Source organism: Eublepharis macularius, chromosome 5 (assembly GCF_028583425.1).
Source record: "Eublepharis macularius isolate TG4126 chromosome 5, MPM_Emac_v1.0, whole genome shotgun sequence".
NCBI lineage: Eukaryota > Metazoa > Chordata > Lepidosauria > Squamata > Eublepharidae > Eublepharis > Eublepharis macularius.
The window spans coordinates 29778328-29794301 of NC_072794.1; the positions used below are offsets into that span (position 1 = coordinate 29778328).

Consider the following 15974-nt stretch of genomic DNA (forward strand, 5'->3'; position numbering starts at 1 on the left):
CACAAAAACGCTGTGAGGTAGCCTAGAGTGAGTGTGTGTGACTGGCCCAGGGTCACCCAGCAAGTTTTCATGGCAGAACAAGGATTTAAACTTAGGTCTCCCAGATTCTAGACTGACACTGTTTACACCACAGTGGCTATCAATTTTTTTTGTACACAGCAGGTTAGTTTTGAAAAAGTGTTTTTATGTTGATCAACAGTGCAATTTCACTCTTAAATAATTTTTCCGAAAGCGAGGCGGGTTAGTTTCGAAGGTATTTATTTTTATTATTACATCTTTATACGTACATTTTAGAAACAAGAATTCCAGATTATGATATTATGATTATAAAATGCCAAACTCTTAAGGGGAAATATAATGCAGGAAGATTTCATAAGGGAAGTACCATATATTGTGTGATCCCCATAATCAGTTCCTGACTCATAAAGGGAGAGAATGGCTCCACAGATGACACATAAAATACATTCAGCTGTCCAAAAGTGGTGTGTAAGACCAGGGGAGTGAGTCAGGGTTAGATCGAGTCAACTATTCCATTCAGTCTTTCTTGCTACAGTTTTCGTGCCATGTTGCTTCTGGAAAAAGCTGGTTGGATACAACTGTAATTTTAATTGTTTGCCACCTTGACGGCCATAATTGGGTGGAAAGGCAGCATACAAAATGTTTTAAATTATATAAATGAATCAAACCTTAGGTTTGCAAGATACCATCCAGGGATGAGGTGCCCCTAGGTTTAATCCTGAATCAGCCAGGTAGCTGTAGTATTAAAATATTAGATTAGGCTCTGGGAGATCCCTACTCTGCCGTAAAGCTCTCTGGGTGACTTTGGGCCAGTCATGTTCTCTCAGCCTAATCCACCTCACAGTGCTGTTGTGAGAGGAGAGGAGAGGAGAGGAGAGGAGAGAGGAGACCACGAATGCCACCCTGGGCTTCTTGGAGGAATGAGGGTATTAAAATGTATGAGGAAAAAGATGAGTAGAGTTCAAAGGCTTTAGTCAGAAGGGACAAGGTGCAGAAGGGTTGAAAGCAGGAGACAGAGAGGGAGTGATGATAGCCAAGGGATTTGTAAGGACCAGAGCAAAGAGGGAGAAAAGTCTGCCTTCCAAACTACCAGAGAAATCTTGGAGCAATGCATGTATCACCTGGAGGAGAAGAGGCCAAGAAAGGAACAACGGGCAAGTTGCCTGTGGCTTTCCCAGTTAGCTGGGAATCTGTACAGGCTAAGAGATGTGGGGGAGCGTATTTTTCCTGTGGCCCTGAAGCCTTTGCCCAGATGACTTGTGAAGCGGTGAGACTAAGGTCTATGGGGGAGCAGACAGAAGCAGGGCCACATTGCTGTAGTGAAGGGGTGTGTGCCAAAAACGCATGCTAGAAATTTGCCTTAAAACACCACTGGATTATCTGCGAACCTTTAGCCCTAATCCCTGTAGCTACTCAGCTGTGAGATCATGTAGACTGCAGCAGCACAGGAGCACTTTTCCTTTGCTTTTACATCATAATTTGTCAAATGGAACAGTCCTGGCAAACAAAAACAAATCCCTGTCGTCAGGGGTCATTTCGTAGAAAAAGAGCTGGAGGAACTCATTAGCATAACTCATTAGCATATGTCACACCTCTTGCCATCGCCAGACGTGTGTCATTAGTATAACTGATTTGCATATGCCACACCCCCTGACATCACATATTCTGGCTTTTTTGGACCCAATCCTGGCCATTCAGGGCCATAATTGGGTCCAAAATGGCAAAAGGGGGCTGAAAGTGGCTGAAAAGGGGCCCAAAATGGTCAGGATCAGGCCCCTGATGAGCAGGAGAGTGATCTACCACCTGTCAGAGGCCCGATCTGAGCCATTTTGGCCCCAATCCAGGCCGAAATGGGTCCAAAATGGCTGAGAGTCAAGTGGGTTGGGCCACCTGACGTGACCTCTTTGGGGAACTGCCGGAACTGCATTCCTGTGCGTTCCCCCTCGAAATGAGCCCTGCCTGTCATAAATTAAATCCTGACTGGGAATCTGGCTGGAGACCTTTATGTAATTCCTGTGAATATGGTTTGGATCAGACTGCATGACACTGAACTACTTCAGCTGTTGAAAGAGAAAGATGAAGCCAAAGGGAATAGAACCAATGGAAGATACCTTGGGTGGCCACTTAGGCAATTCCCCACCAAAGCTAGGAAAAGACAAGGAGTATCCATCTGTCTTATGGCATAATTAGCCTTTACAGCCAGGAGCTGCAGTTTGTGCATGGTTCAGTAAGCTGTCGGGAGCCAGCTGATTTTCAGTTCTACCACAGAGAATACAAGAACTGTCAAAGGTGGACCTTCATCCTACCCTGTTCCCCAAGCTGCACATACAGAATCAAAAAGGGCTGTTCAATTTATGCTACTTGTGTTTGTTCCTCAAGCAAAGTGTTTTGCTGCATTACCCATTCCTCTGCTATCCCGTTGCCAAAGGCTGGTAGAAAAAGCATGTGGTGAAGGCCTAAAAGTACTTCTCCCTGGTTTGAACAGGTAGGCTGCAGATAAATATCAAGAGCCGACATGGTCTTGGCCAGTGATCCTCAATGGGGCACCTATGGGCAGCATGGCACTAGCTGATGTTTTCCTGGTGCCCCCTTCCTTTTTCTGTCCAAGCATCTCTTTCTCAAAGCAAACATTCAGTCCTGGCCTTCCTCAGCCTCACTAGAGCAGGAATTGCTTCGGAAGAACTCAAGAGGCATCTTCTTTGTATCTTCAGGAAGCTCCCGTTCAGAAAGCGCTGAGCTGAATACCCTCCTAACCTTTTTATTATTGGTCTTAGGAGCCCATGGCAACAATTTTGTGATTGCCAAACTGTGGTTTTGTGGTTGCATCTACTGCCTGTTCTCAAAATTCCAAAAGTTCCCTCAGGTTGAACAAGATTGTGGACTCCTGGTCCAAGTCCTTCTACCATCACACCAGTTCACTTGAAAAGTGGTCCAGATTGGTCAGATAAAACACTTAATCTTGCCTATGATGCATCTCTCTAAAACAAGTCTCTAAAACAAGTAACAACATGATCCTTCACCCACCCACCCAAGGCCTGTCAGACTAGGAAGGCACAACAGCCAACCACTCAGTCCTGAATATTCCTGAATTCAGAATAAAGTACAGGGACATGCTGGAGTGATGTATCTGAACTTTAAGGAAATGTGTTCACGAGAACTTATCACATGGAAGGCTCATGTACCATCCTGCCAGCCCACCTATAATAAAGACCACCCAGATCCATATAGCAGCTCTGATCCTCTATGGTAGAGATTTGCAGTAGGCCTCACCTTTGGCCTCTCTTTCTTTGCAGGTGTTCCAGAGGCGGCAGAATGGGCTGACAGATTTCTTTCGGAAGTGGGCAGATTATCGTATTGGTTTTGGAAACCTTGAGGATGAATTCTGGTTGGGTAAGCAACCCTTGCCCCTGACATTATCACTGGAGAAACTAGATAGCTGTCCATCATCTCTCTTACCCACAAGTATGCTCCATGTCTTTCTTTCTCAAGCATTCCATTTTCTGCTCCCTCTTCATCTGCTCAGACAGCTTATATCTGTCTTCTGCCCTTCCTGCATTATCCATCAACCTGCCTTCTGACTTGACGAGTTTCTTCATTTTTTCTCCTGCCGGGGCTCATCATTAATGACGGGCTATGAAAGGCAGATGTGATCTTTGCCTGGTTTGTTTGGTGGGCACAGCAGGCTTAATTGCTGCCTTTTTGCCTCCTCAGAAGTATGGTCAAACATCTCTTTGCTCACAAAAGAGGTCGGAGGCTGCCGTTTCATTTCATTTTAGCACATTTGTCAGCATTGCATATACACACTGCCCTTCTGCATGATTGGCAGGTCCTGTTGAAGGTCAAGGAAAGGATGTAACATAAACGGAAGGATTCTTTAGGGTTTACCCAGAAATCGTAGTTCTGTGCAAAAGTCAATTGTACAGTTAATGCAATGTATGGATTAGCCCAGTCCCCAGTGCATACCAAAGCATATCTACACTGCAGAATGAAACTGATTTTAACATCTTCCTAGGGAATTCTGGGGACTGTAGTCCTGTGAGCAGAGCGACAGGGGTAACATAGAATTGTAATAATTATGAACAAACTACAGTTCCAAGAATTTGGGGGGAAGATAGGGGGAGCCTGACAGTTAAATTGGAATAAAACCAGTATATATTTTCAGTGTAGATGCACCTGCCATCTTTTCCAAAGGATCAATGGGGAAATTAGCATAGATCTTCTATGAATCCAACGAAGAGGCAGAAATACATGCATTAAAAGAACCAAGGTCTGGACTGAGGGGTTTATTCCACTGAAGGAATGGGGGGGGGGTTTGAATCCTGTGAGGATAGCCGCAGAGGAGCCAGCCATAGAGCAGCACTGGAATGCTGGCAACAGGCAATGGGAATCAGGGGCAGGGATACAGAGATCAGATCCTCCTTTCCTGGTTTTTATCATTATTTGGACTCCGGAATAGGTTTCCCACCAACTTACTCCTAACAGCTGGAAAGGGCAGGAGACCAGAAAGAAAGTAATGGACAGTGACAGCCCCATTGTGAGGATCTGGTGAATAGGTGGGGGATCAGCCTGAGAGCTACCACCTAGTTCCCTCTACCTAGATCCCACCCCACAAGCACACTTACCCCAAACCAGGTGCTAACCTGGATCAGCAAAGCCTGGACACAAGATTTAGTGGACAGATTTCCACTTGGCTTTCTTTTCTCCTGATGTTCACAAGTCTGCTGGGCATGCAGTCTCATCACTCTGTTTTGATTCCCCTTCCAGGGCTAGACAACATGCATAAGATTACGTCGCAAGGACGCTACGAACTGCGGATAGACATGAGAGATGGCCAAGAAACAGCCTACGCCTATTATGACAAGTTCTCCATTAGCGATGCTAGGAGCCTGTACAAGCTCCGGATAGGGGACTACAATGGCACTGCTGGTAAGAAAACAAACCAGCATGAACTTTCCTATCTCAAACAGGCATGCCTCTCCGCTCCTTTTTTTTTTCCTTTTACAACCCTCAGCTTCTCTCCATGGAAAAGCAGCCAATTCCCTCTCCCTCCATGCAAATAAAAATAAAATAATAATAATAATAAAATAAAATAAAACTCTAGATCTCCCATTAGGGGTGTGCAATTCGGGTTTCTGAAACCCGAAAGAAACCCGAAACAAACTTCAGGTTATCCGAAACGTTTTGGGAAACCCGAAACGTTTCGGGTTAATCGAAAGACAAGCCTCCCCCAGCTGTAAGTAGTAGAGAAAAGAGCACCTACTTGGGGAGGCCATGAAATGCCCCCCCAAGTGGGAGCAGGCTGTGCCTTGGTGGGGGTGGGAGGAAAGGTGGGAGAAGGGCCCCTGAGGGCTGGGGGGCATGCAAAATGCCACCCCTGGCAAGACAAGCCTCCCCCAAGTGGAATTGGTGGAGAAAAGAGCACCTACTTGGGGAGGCCATGAAATGCCCCCCCCAAGTGGGAGCAGGCTGAGCCTTGGTGGGGGTGGGAGGAAGGGTGGGAGAAGGGCCCCAGAGGGTTGGGGGGCATTTTGCATGCAAAATGCCACCCCTGGCAAAGGAAGCCTGCCTCTTCATTTTTTCCCCATAGGAAATAATGAAGAAGAAGATGAGCAGCAGCAAGCTAACAATATGCTCACCCTTCCCTTTCTTATGCGAGGATAGGGGGACCTGGTTTGGGGGCCATAACATGGCCCCCCAAAGTCCAATCGGTCTGAAACTTGGGGGGTTGTTAGAGAGGGGTTAGAGGAAGGTCCCCACCAATTTTGGGATGATTCGGTGGGAAAATGCCTCCCCCAGGCGTCCGGGAAGACGGAGGCATTTTCCCATTGAAAAAGCCGAAAGAAAGCCGAAACAAGCAGAAACAAACCCGAAAGCCGAAAGCCGAAACGGCTAGCCGTTTCGGCTTTTGCCTGTATCCGAAACAGATTCTTGTTTCGGGTAAACCCGAAACAAGAATAACGAAACGGTGTGCCTTTGCACACCCCTATCTCCCATGTATCTTTCCTGCCCCGTTCCCCTTTTCCTCCATTCTCCCCATTCTCAGGCCCAGTTGAACGAGTGGAAATAGGCAAGCTGGAACCGCACAGCAGCTTCTTAAAAATGTATCGTATGGCTTCTGTAACCATGTAGGGAGGTCAGGTTAACATTCTCATGCCATCCAGGTACCCATTTCATCACACGACTAAGCGGCTCTTAGAAATCAGGTAACAGATGAGAGACATAGATCAGTCCTCCTCTGCATGCAGAAGGTCCAGGTTTCAGTCATTGGCATTTCCTGCTGAAATAGTCGCAGGGAGCCGGGCTTTCGTCTGAGATTGCAGAGAGCTGCAGTCAGGAGGAACAGATGGACCATTAGCTCTGATTCTGGTTTCATACCTTTATATGTTACGAATGACTAAGCTGTAGACAACCGTGTCTCCTTTGCACCTTACACTTGCCATGCAATAAGCTCAGAAAGAAAAAGCTCTCTTCTTTTCAACCACTGAACCAGTGCAGTGACACGTATCCTCCTTTGCCACTTAGCAAAATAAGAGCCGCTTAAGTTGGAGCAAGGCTTCTTAGGAGGATGATGGAAGGCTTCAAACTTTGCTGAGCAGCATGGTAAGATAGATGCCAACTGCTTTTGTTAGTGAGAGAGATTCCCTTAATCCCCTCCTCCCCAGTCTATTCCAACCTCCATTCAAAAGAAAGCAGAAATCCTGTTTGGGTGATTTCTCTGTCTTGAATTTTAAAAACGGGAAGCTTTTATATAGTTCATACCTGTCAAATCAGTGAGCTAGCTACATAGCTACCAAAATATTTTTACCTTGCCTTCCCTCCTGGTTGAAGACGGCTGTTAAAGTGGGTCCCAGTCTAGGATGGAACCCCCAGCAGGGTATGCTTTTCAGCTCCATGAAAAATGTGCCCTTTTCATGATGGCGGGAACTTGAAAGGGGAGCAAAAGCAGGGTTGAAGAGGAACCAGGACTGGGGATGCCAATTCCCTCTCCCAATTCCCTGGATGCATTCCGTCCTCCATAGAAGAGCACTGGCATTTCTTTTCCTTTCTTTCCCCAAACTGTTTGCTTTACAGTTTTCAAACTATTTGTTGAGGGTATGCACAGAACCAGTGCCAGCTCTATGTGCTTCTTGAGCATGGAACAGATAGTTTTAAAAAATCCTCTCCCACGCTTATTTCTTCAGTCTAAATGTGTGGTGGGTTGATTTTCTGGACATATTTCCTCCTCCTCCCCCAGCAAGAGGGATTCAACTACCCTGCCATGTAACTGAATCCGACTGGCAACATGGCGCCATCACATGTGTCTTGAAACGAGAATAAGTCATTAAAAACGATGCAGCTCCCGAGGCCAAATGGGGCTGCAAAAATGCTCCAAACCAGCATGACATAGGCATTTGTGGGAGGACACTTTAGGAGTTCCCCCTTTTGCTGCAGACCTGCTACACTGCCCTGTCCTGGTCATCCTCTTTTTGCAGTGACATGATACCCATTTGCAGTGCCACCCAGGAAGACTAACCTTCATCACAATCTGGTAACATGCAACAAACCACTCAGCAGACCCCAACATCACCATTTCCCTTTTGCATGGGCCACGTGCCACAGGTCAACAGCAACTCTAATACCAGCTCCAGATCTGCACAGAGCCAGTACCAGCTCTAGGTGCAGGGACTGCCCTTCTCACCCTTGCTCGCAAGAGCAAAGCCACTTGTTCTCCTTCCTCTTCTGGGGGCCGGGTGCAGAAGGGTTGCTGTCTATTGCCGAGAAGAGCTATGGTTCCATAGGCTGGTTTCCACAGGTAGGAAAGGAAAGCAGGTTGGTGGACTGCCTCAGCAACATGCTCTGGGAAGCCATGGCTCCTATCCTTGCTTTGACAGCTCCTGAGATTCAGCCACAGTCTGTATTGAAGAATGTCTTCTGCGCACCATGGAGGGCTAGAACCTTCTCACCTTCTCTAGACATAAGGATTTACTATGACACATGAGGAGCTCTGGAACAGAAGTGACTCACACAGGCTTGCATCACTTGACGGTTTGCAGCTGTTGCAAAACAGCAGGGAGATGGCCTAAAAGGATGTCTTTCATTGCAGGGGATTCGCTCACCTATCATCAGGGGCGCCCGTTTTCTACCAAAGACAGAGACAACGATGTTGCCGTCACAAACTGCGCCATGTCCTACAAAGGGGCCTGGTGGTATAAGAACTGCCACCGGACCAACCTCAATGGCAAATATGGCGAGTCCCGACACAGCCAGGTAAGGATAGGATTGACCTCCATAATTAGCAGGAAAGATAGCATAAGCATTTGCCAGCCTGTTTCCTAATAAAACAGAGCTTTGGGGGTCTTTGGACGTGGGCAGTGAGCCAGGCACTCTTTTGGTCAAATCTCAAATTCACAAGCCATGTCCCTCCGGAGGGTTATAATAATACAGGCTTGCTAGGCTGACTCTACCATGTAGCAGATGTTGGGGGACTATTATTGGCCAGTAAACTGTAAATTATCTAGTTCATTATATCTTTATTGAATTTTCTGCCTCAGGCACCAAGATATCTAGGCCTGTATCTGTTTGCCGCCACTTTAATGATTACTGAGAGCCTTTATACAAGCTATTCACGATGGGCTAACTCCTCAGTAAACCATGACGTTTTGTTGAAGAACTGGCAGGCGCCTTGTTTCCTTTCCCCAAGTTCAGTTCCTAGCTACAGAAATGTAATTACTCACATTTTAATCCCAGTCTTCCTCTGAAGAGCTCAGGGAAGCATATATGGTTTCCTTCCCCACCCAGTTTAGGTTACGTTGAAAGACAGTAACAGGCCCAAGGACACCAAGTGAACTTCATGACTTGAGTGAGGATGTGAACTCAGGACTCCCTAGCTATAGTCAAAAGCTGAGGTCAAAAGCTGTACTACACTAGAAAACTAGTACTGCTGTGCTGTGTTTTCCGCTTACAGATAAGAGTCTCTGTAAAAGGTGGAGAAACTTCACCTGCAGCCTAAGGCTCATTTTACCGCTTCAGGATTCTGTTTCCTCATTCTTCTTAGATCAGGCCTAATATCTGAGAAGTGCTTCGAACACTCTAAAAATCTTAAGTGTCATTATATGAATAGAACATCTCTCCCTCACAAAAGTACCCTGCTTTGTTTTAGACCTAAAATATTTCAATAGGCAGTGTTGTGACAGTTCTCGTTTTTCTAATACTTTTTAATTACCCAATTAAATCCAAGCATGCCTCATCTCTCTGAAAAATAGGTGGAAATCTTGGTTTCTATTAGCCAATCCTTTTTAAAAATCTGTTTGGCCTGCAGGGTATTAACTGGTTTCACTGGAAAGGACACGAGTTCTCCATACCGTTTGTGGAAATGAAGATGCGTTCCTACAACCACCGCAACACTTTGGGGAGGAAACGGCGGTCCATGCAGCTGTAAAGTGGCTGGAATCTCTCTGGACAAGCAGTCTCTTTTCTGTCTTTTATTTGTATTTTATAATCTAAAAAGGAAAGATCAAAAGCAACCCCAGGATAGGCAGCCCACTCCATATTGAGTGGCTGAGGGAGGCCATGACGCCTCTGAGGGCTGGCTGGCTCACTTTGGTAAAAGGAAGACCTTGATGCTTTGCTGTCATCCCCAGTGACTTATTGAGTTCCTACCTAGCCCTACCTTCTGTACTACCAGAAAGATGGAGCTCTGTCTTGTTGCTCCTTGTTGAACCTACAAGAAAAACAGCTTCGTTTAAGGGTTTTTTTCTCTAGTTTCTGTTGTAAGGTGCCTCCTTTCACATCCAGCCTGCTCTTCCAGAGGGTGCCAAGACCAAAAGAGGCTCTTGGAGCTGCTGTTGTTCATGCTTCTTCTCCAGGGAACAAGCAGGGCTGAGACGGCACGTGCCTGTGAGCTAGGAAAGAGATTCCAAAGTCCAGGATCCTGATTTTATCCACTTTCAGGAGGCCTCTTCCTACATGAGAAGTGGCGGTCTGACATCCTCCTCAACACAAAAAACACAAGGGCTGTCACACACACACACACACAAATAGTAACCTCAATGGGTCATGTTCAGAACAGCAAATGCAAATTACATACCCCGTGGTCAGAGACATTCGAAGTCCTTTGCAGATGTTGCAGTCACGCTTACCAAGAGCCTACCACCCATGCACAGATCCTGTCTGAGAGACACAGTATTTACCATGCCCATATAGCGCCGGTACATGTGAACTGACCACTGGATTTTTTAGAATTTGCATTCACAAGCTCATGGTAAATATATGCATTGCCCCTTTTCATGCAAACATGGCAACCTCATATATTGGGAGGATCACGAGCTGTGTTGTTCCTCCAACGGGCCGTTGGTAGGCTTCCAGTATGCTCTATTGTAGCATCTGGAAAGGTATTTAAAAAGCCGTGTTCCCAGTTAGAGAGAGAGAACCTATATATGTATATTTTCACAACACAGAGACTCTGTGCTTTTGAGCCAGAGATTGCATGTAGGCAGGGGGGCAAGAAAAACATTCTCACATGAGCTCCACCTCTGTGTGCATTGATTTCAACATACGGCATGTCATGTGCACGGAGCTTAGGTCTCCCCTAGGTGACTATTCCAAGGTCACTCAATGGAACATACTCCTATTTGGAGCAATTGGGATTATTCTGCCTCTCTAAATTACAGATTTTCTAGCCGAAGAATTTCATCTCTGGAAGGCCAGGCTCTTCCAGGCTGAAAATAATGTGTTTATTTATTTAATTTATTTATTTTATTCGATTTATATTCCGCCCTCCCCGCATCAGCAGGCTCAGGGTGGATTCCAGCAGGTCACCCCCTGAGGACACAGCTCCCTGAAAATACTCTGTAAATCAGTGCATAAAGTCCTCCTCCACACACAAATAAATAATTTGTTCCTGCCCATAAGCTGTTTGCCCTAAAGGGCCTATTTTCAAAGTGGACCACCACCAATTAGGAAGAGAAAGTTCTGACAGAATTTAAGTAGAATGCATAAATGCACGTAGTGTTTAGAAATCAAGGGATAGAATCTCTTTAAAAAAATAATAAAAAGCAGCTCCGGCAGAATAAAGGCCCCCTAAAATTAGCTGTGGCAAGACTGAAAGGGAGAGAGCTTGAATATTTCCCTGCATTCTCTGATTTAGCAATGAGTTTCCTTCACTGTTTAACAACAGTCTAACGGTAATGATGACTAATGCTAGCCATTAAAAAGCCACACACATACCAAAAAAAAAAAAAATTAAACCCTTAAAATTCAAGTTTAGAACAGTGCAAAACCACCACCTTGTGGAGAAATCCGGAAAATACAACCAACTGATGGAACCAAGGTGGGCAATTTCTTCCTGCTGTTTTCCACTGGGGCTGAGCCATTACTTGCCTCAGTAGGGCCGGTCTGGACAACTAATGGCCATTTCCACATTACTCACCTTCATCCAGAACGCTGCGGAACGTTACGAAAAAACCGTGAAAGATAGCGTCTTCTCACGCGGTGTCGTGCAAAACGCACAAGAAGACGCTATCTTCCATGGTTTTTTCACGACGTTCCGCAGCGTTCCGGATGAAGGTGAGTAGTGTGGAAACAGCCAGTGTCTCACCATGGGACACTCTCCATGCCATGCTAAGCAGGATGACACAGTTTGCCCACTGACATCCATTGAAGGATGCCACTCTGCCTAGGATGGCATGGCAAGAGTCTCACGATGGGACCTGTCCACAGGAGTCCTTTAATGTACTCTGCAGCTATAAACAGGAAATCTTCTCCCTTCTCATGAGATAAGGGGGCAAAGTCCACAATCCCAGAGATTTTTGATATGCTAGCAGTCTGGGCTGCCCTGACTGGGATGGCCCAGGCTAGCCTGATCTCGTCAAATCTGTTAAGCTGAGCAGGGTTGGCCCTGGTTAGTACTTGGATGGGAGACTACCAAGGAAGTACAGAGCCTCTGTGCAGAGGCAGGCAATGGCAAACCATTTCTCAATGTCTTTTGCCTTGAAAACCCCTGTAGGGGTTGCTGCAAGTCAGCTGCAACTTGAAGGCACTTCTCACCACCAGGAGACAGGGCAGGGTGGTAATAATAAGAATGAACCTATTGCCTTGAAGAGATTTGACGTAAAGTGAGGTCTCATGTCTCATGGGTATGCATTCACTAGGCAGAACAGACTGCTTCCAGGGAAACACCCAGCCCTGTCTTCTATAAGCATAGTAGTAGTAGTAGTAGTTATTATTATTATTATTATTATTTCCCAACTTCAGAAGGAAGGGTAGGCACTTTACGTGGGAATGCACAGGGTAAAAAGTGATGCTTAAACTTTCCTCTGCCAACTGGTTCTGTCCTGCAAACACACACGCTCTGCCACTGCCCCCCCCCCACTTTTTAACTTACTTTTTTTCTTTCCAGCCAGGCTCCAAAATCAGAAGTAAGCAGTGAAGGAGGTAATTTGCAGGAGGTAATTTGCAGAACAGGTTACGCATCCCACCTGCTGGTGGCCAGTCCTCCCCTGCAAATGCCTGTCTCTGCGTTCCTATTATCTTAGAAAATGCAGGTTGGAAATAGTATTATGGGTGAGATAGCATCTTGCTCTGTCCACAGATGAGAAGGTGTGTAGAATGACAGACATGGAGAGGGAAGGTATCAAAAGTATAAACTAGGAAAAATGAAAGCCATTAGGAAACAAAAAATGTAAAAAGTTCCCCAAAAAATCAATATAAAAAAGTCAATACACAATGTTTTCATAGAACTGTATACAGAAAAAGCCATTATTTTGAGTTCAATTATAATCATGAATGCGCTCATGAACTTACACTATTTCATGAATTACAAATTCCCCCCTCCCCTCCCCTCCCCCCCTTTTTTTTTTGCTTTCAGTAGGACTTGACTTTAGTAACCCCAGGGGTAAAATCTTCCGCATGCTCTTAATTACATAGAGTTCGTGACTAATGTCAAAACAGGCACTGGAATAGCATTATGCCGAGAACACAAGAACTGAGTGTGTTATTTACCAAAGGACATTGCACAGCATTTTCAAGTAGCTCCCCTTTCTTTCCTGTCAATGATTACATGTCGTGAGTCATATAAGTAGCCTCAACAACACCCCTGTACTGTAATGGTGTTCTCCTTCAATTTGTTTCCACTATAGTGACCGAGAATTGCAAACTGGTCATTAGCCTCAGCTTTAAGCGAGGAATACCTGCAAGACAACAGCAGGGATTGCGAATTGTGCTTAGGAGTGGCTGCCATTATTGTACAGGAATTGGTCAATCAGGTGAACTGCTGACGACTATATTAGGAAACGCCAGCAACAGGGGATCTGCTTGTTTATGCAAACTCCTTAGAGACAAGCACGGGCCTAGAAGCACATATACAGGCCACGGTTACTTCATTTATACCAACCACCTGCCCATGCTGATTGATTGGAGGGTGTTCACAAATAGAGCCCTATAGAGCCTTAAAGGCCAATGGCCAAGATCCAGAAAAGCCCGTATGCACATGCAAACTACTGCATATGCATAGGGAGCGCAGAGACTTGCTATGCATGAAATGGCACTCCAGAAGTGTCCTTCTGTTGGAAAGGGTGGCTAAAAAGAGCCCTTTTATGTACGGTAGATTGCACACGGGCCTTTAGATCCTGGCCTAAGGGCATCCTTGTGGTGCATAAACTAAGCTCCTCTCTATGAATGTTGATGGTACAAAAATATATTAGCCTTTAGTATGCCACGGGGCTCTTAAAATAATGTGCCTACTTGTCTAGAATTTGTCCCCGTTGAATGCAGTCAACACATTAACATGATTATGAAAATATATTTCCCAAAACATGAGGGAGCTCGTGTTAAAACTTTGCAAAATAGCCCTTAAATACAGTTTAGCCCCCTTCCTCCATCCTTTATATGCTTGTATCCGTGCAGGTGACAAAAATAGATTTGAACATGTTCGAAACAGCCGTGACGAGGGGCCTCCATTTGGACAGAAAGGCTTTGGAATCTTTTTCCCAGCAGCACCACCCTCGGTGTGCTAACCTGCTTTTGAAACCTGGGGACATCTCCAACGGCGTTTGCAGTTCAGGACAAGTTGCGTGGGGCAGCTGTTGGATCAAAGGGGGCACTCCGTATTGGGTAGCTTACTGACTACTCAGCCCAGCAAGCTACACAGCCTCAAAGCAAGGAGTGGCCTTTGTGCCAACCATGTTGCTCCACTAATAAGAACATCACTTTTTTCTATCTCCGTGAGAAACCACTGTGATACTGGGAATGCACACGCACACACACGCAAAGCTGCCTTATACTGAGCCAGCCCATTGGTCTATTAAGGTCAGTGTTGCCTGCTCTGACTGGCAGTTGCTCACTAGGGTCTCAGGCAGAGGTCTTTCACATCACCTACTACCTGATTCTTTTAACTGTTGATGCCGGGGTAGAACCTGGGACCTTCGGCATGCAAGGCAGATGCTCTTCCACTGAGCCACAGCCCTACCCACCACACACATACATTCTCCTTCCTCTTTTTTATGCCCTAGCCTGGGGCGCTTTCCCTTCTTTTTCTTGTCCAGGGATGTGACCAGGTGCTTTGTCGACTATTTCCATTGATACTTCAATCCACAGTGCCTATGGCACTCCAATAATACTGCCTAGAGGCTGGTGAACGCTATATTAGTTCAGATATTGCTGTGTCAACAAGGAAAGACGGGCTGGGATGGGATGCAGCGGAGGAAAAGGAGGAGAGCCAGATCCTGCTGGGAAGATTAAATTGCATAAAACGTTCAACCGTTGGCTGGCGGCATTATTTATTTTTCACAAGAATGACTTCAAAAAGATTTTTTAAAACTCTCCCCCCCCCAACCACCACATGCATTATTCTGGAACTGTGTTTATTATTTAATAGAAGAAATTAATGAAGTAATCGTTCCTTCAGAGGGACTCTGATAAACTAAACCTTACCAGTCAAAACAGAATAAGGGAGATAGAGGGGGGGAAATGAGTGCCCTCCCGATGATCCTGTAATGGAACCGTAGCTCAGAGAATGGGATATACGCTTGTTAACCATTGTTAACTAGTATTTTTAGTCCTGATTGCTCTTAGCCTCTGTATAGTTCCTTTTTTAATGCATTTTCTATACGTTAATAAAAGATTCCAAAGGAGAACATTTGGTGTCTCTGGGCCAATATGTTATGTTTGTACGTGCTGATGTTGAGCCATGGCCATTGGACACCCTCAGGCAGAGGGCGGGACAAACACTCACCTAATTCATTTGCTTCTGCTCAAAGTTTTCAGCAGAAGTCCTCTCTGACCTGCCCTTATGTACCTTCTCCCCCTCGCACAAGTTCCTTAGCCATCCACCATATTTTCAGGCAACTGCCAAGCCCCCAAATGATACAAGAACGTGCTGCTGTTGCTATGACAAATCAACTGTCACTCGTCACATCTCTGGTGTGATAGTGACTGTGTGGGACTCACACAATGAAGCCCTGTAAACCAGCTGAAAATGGAATATGAACCCGCTGGGTGGTCCTACTTCTAGGTAAAAGCAACTTGCAAGCTACCTTTTTCTTGGCAGCCTGAGAATGTGTTTTCTCATGGTCTTTCTTGCTTTGAAAAAGAAAATTGGCACCTTCGTTTTTTCCAGGCCTGTTTCCTGCATCTTAAAAAACTCTCTAGCATGCAGGTAAAGAACGGGTGCCGTCTAAAATAAAACTCTGGAGCGTTCTGCCTCTGAAGTGTTCTGCTCATTTGTAAAAGATTAAAGGGAAGGGTTTCTATTAAATTCAGTAAATCTGTGGTTTTCTGGAGGAGAGGGGAATGGCCCACTCTCATTGCCACTCAAGGTCAACTATAGCAACTGCCGCATATTACCAAGTCTTGCTCTCCGGCTGGCAGCAGTTCTTCGGGGTCTCATGAGGAGGTCGTTCACATCAACCAGCACCTGATCCTTTAACTGCAGATGCCAGGAACTGCATTTTGGACCTTCGGAACCACTGAGCCATATTCCC

General features: G+C 45.7%; 1 protein-coding gene across 1 annotated transcript in view; it reads left to right on the top strand.

Moving 5' to 3' along the window:
- Positions 1-9436, top strand: part of TNR (tenascin R) — a 135097-nt gene extending 125661 nt beyond the window's left edge. Inside the window, exons 18-21 of the mRNA XM_054980608.1 lie at positions 3312-3408; positions 4783-4944; positions 8102-8265; positions 9317-9436. Of these exons, the coding sequence (XP_054836583.1) occupies positions 3312-3408; positions 4783-4944; positions 8102-8265; positions 9317-9436 (543 nt within the window). The remainder of the gene's footprint in view (positions 1-3311; positions 3409-4782; positions 4945-8101; positions 8266-9316) is intronic.
- The last annotated feature ends 6538 nt before the right edge of the window (positions 9437-15974 follow it).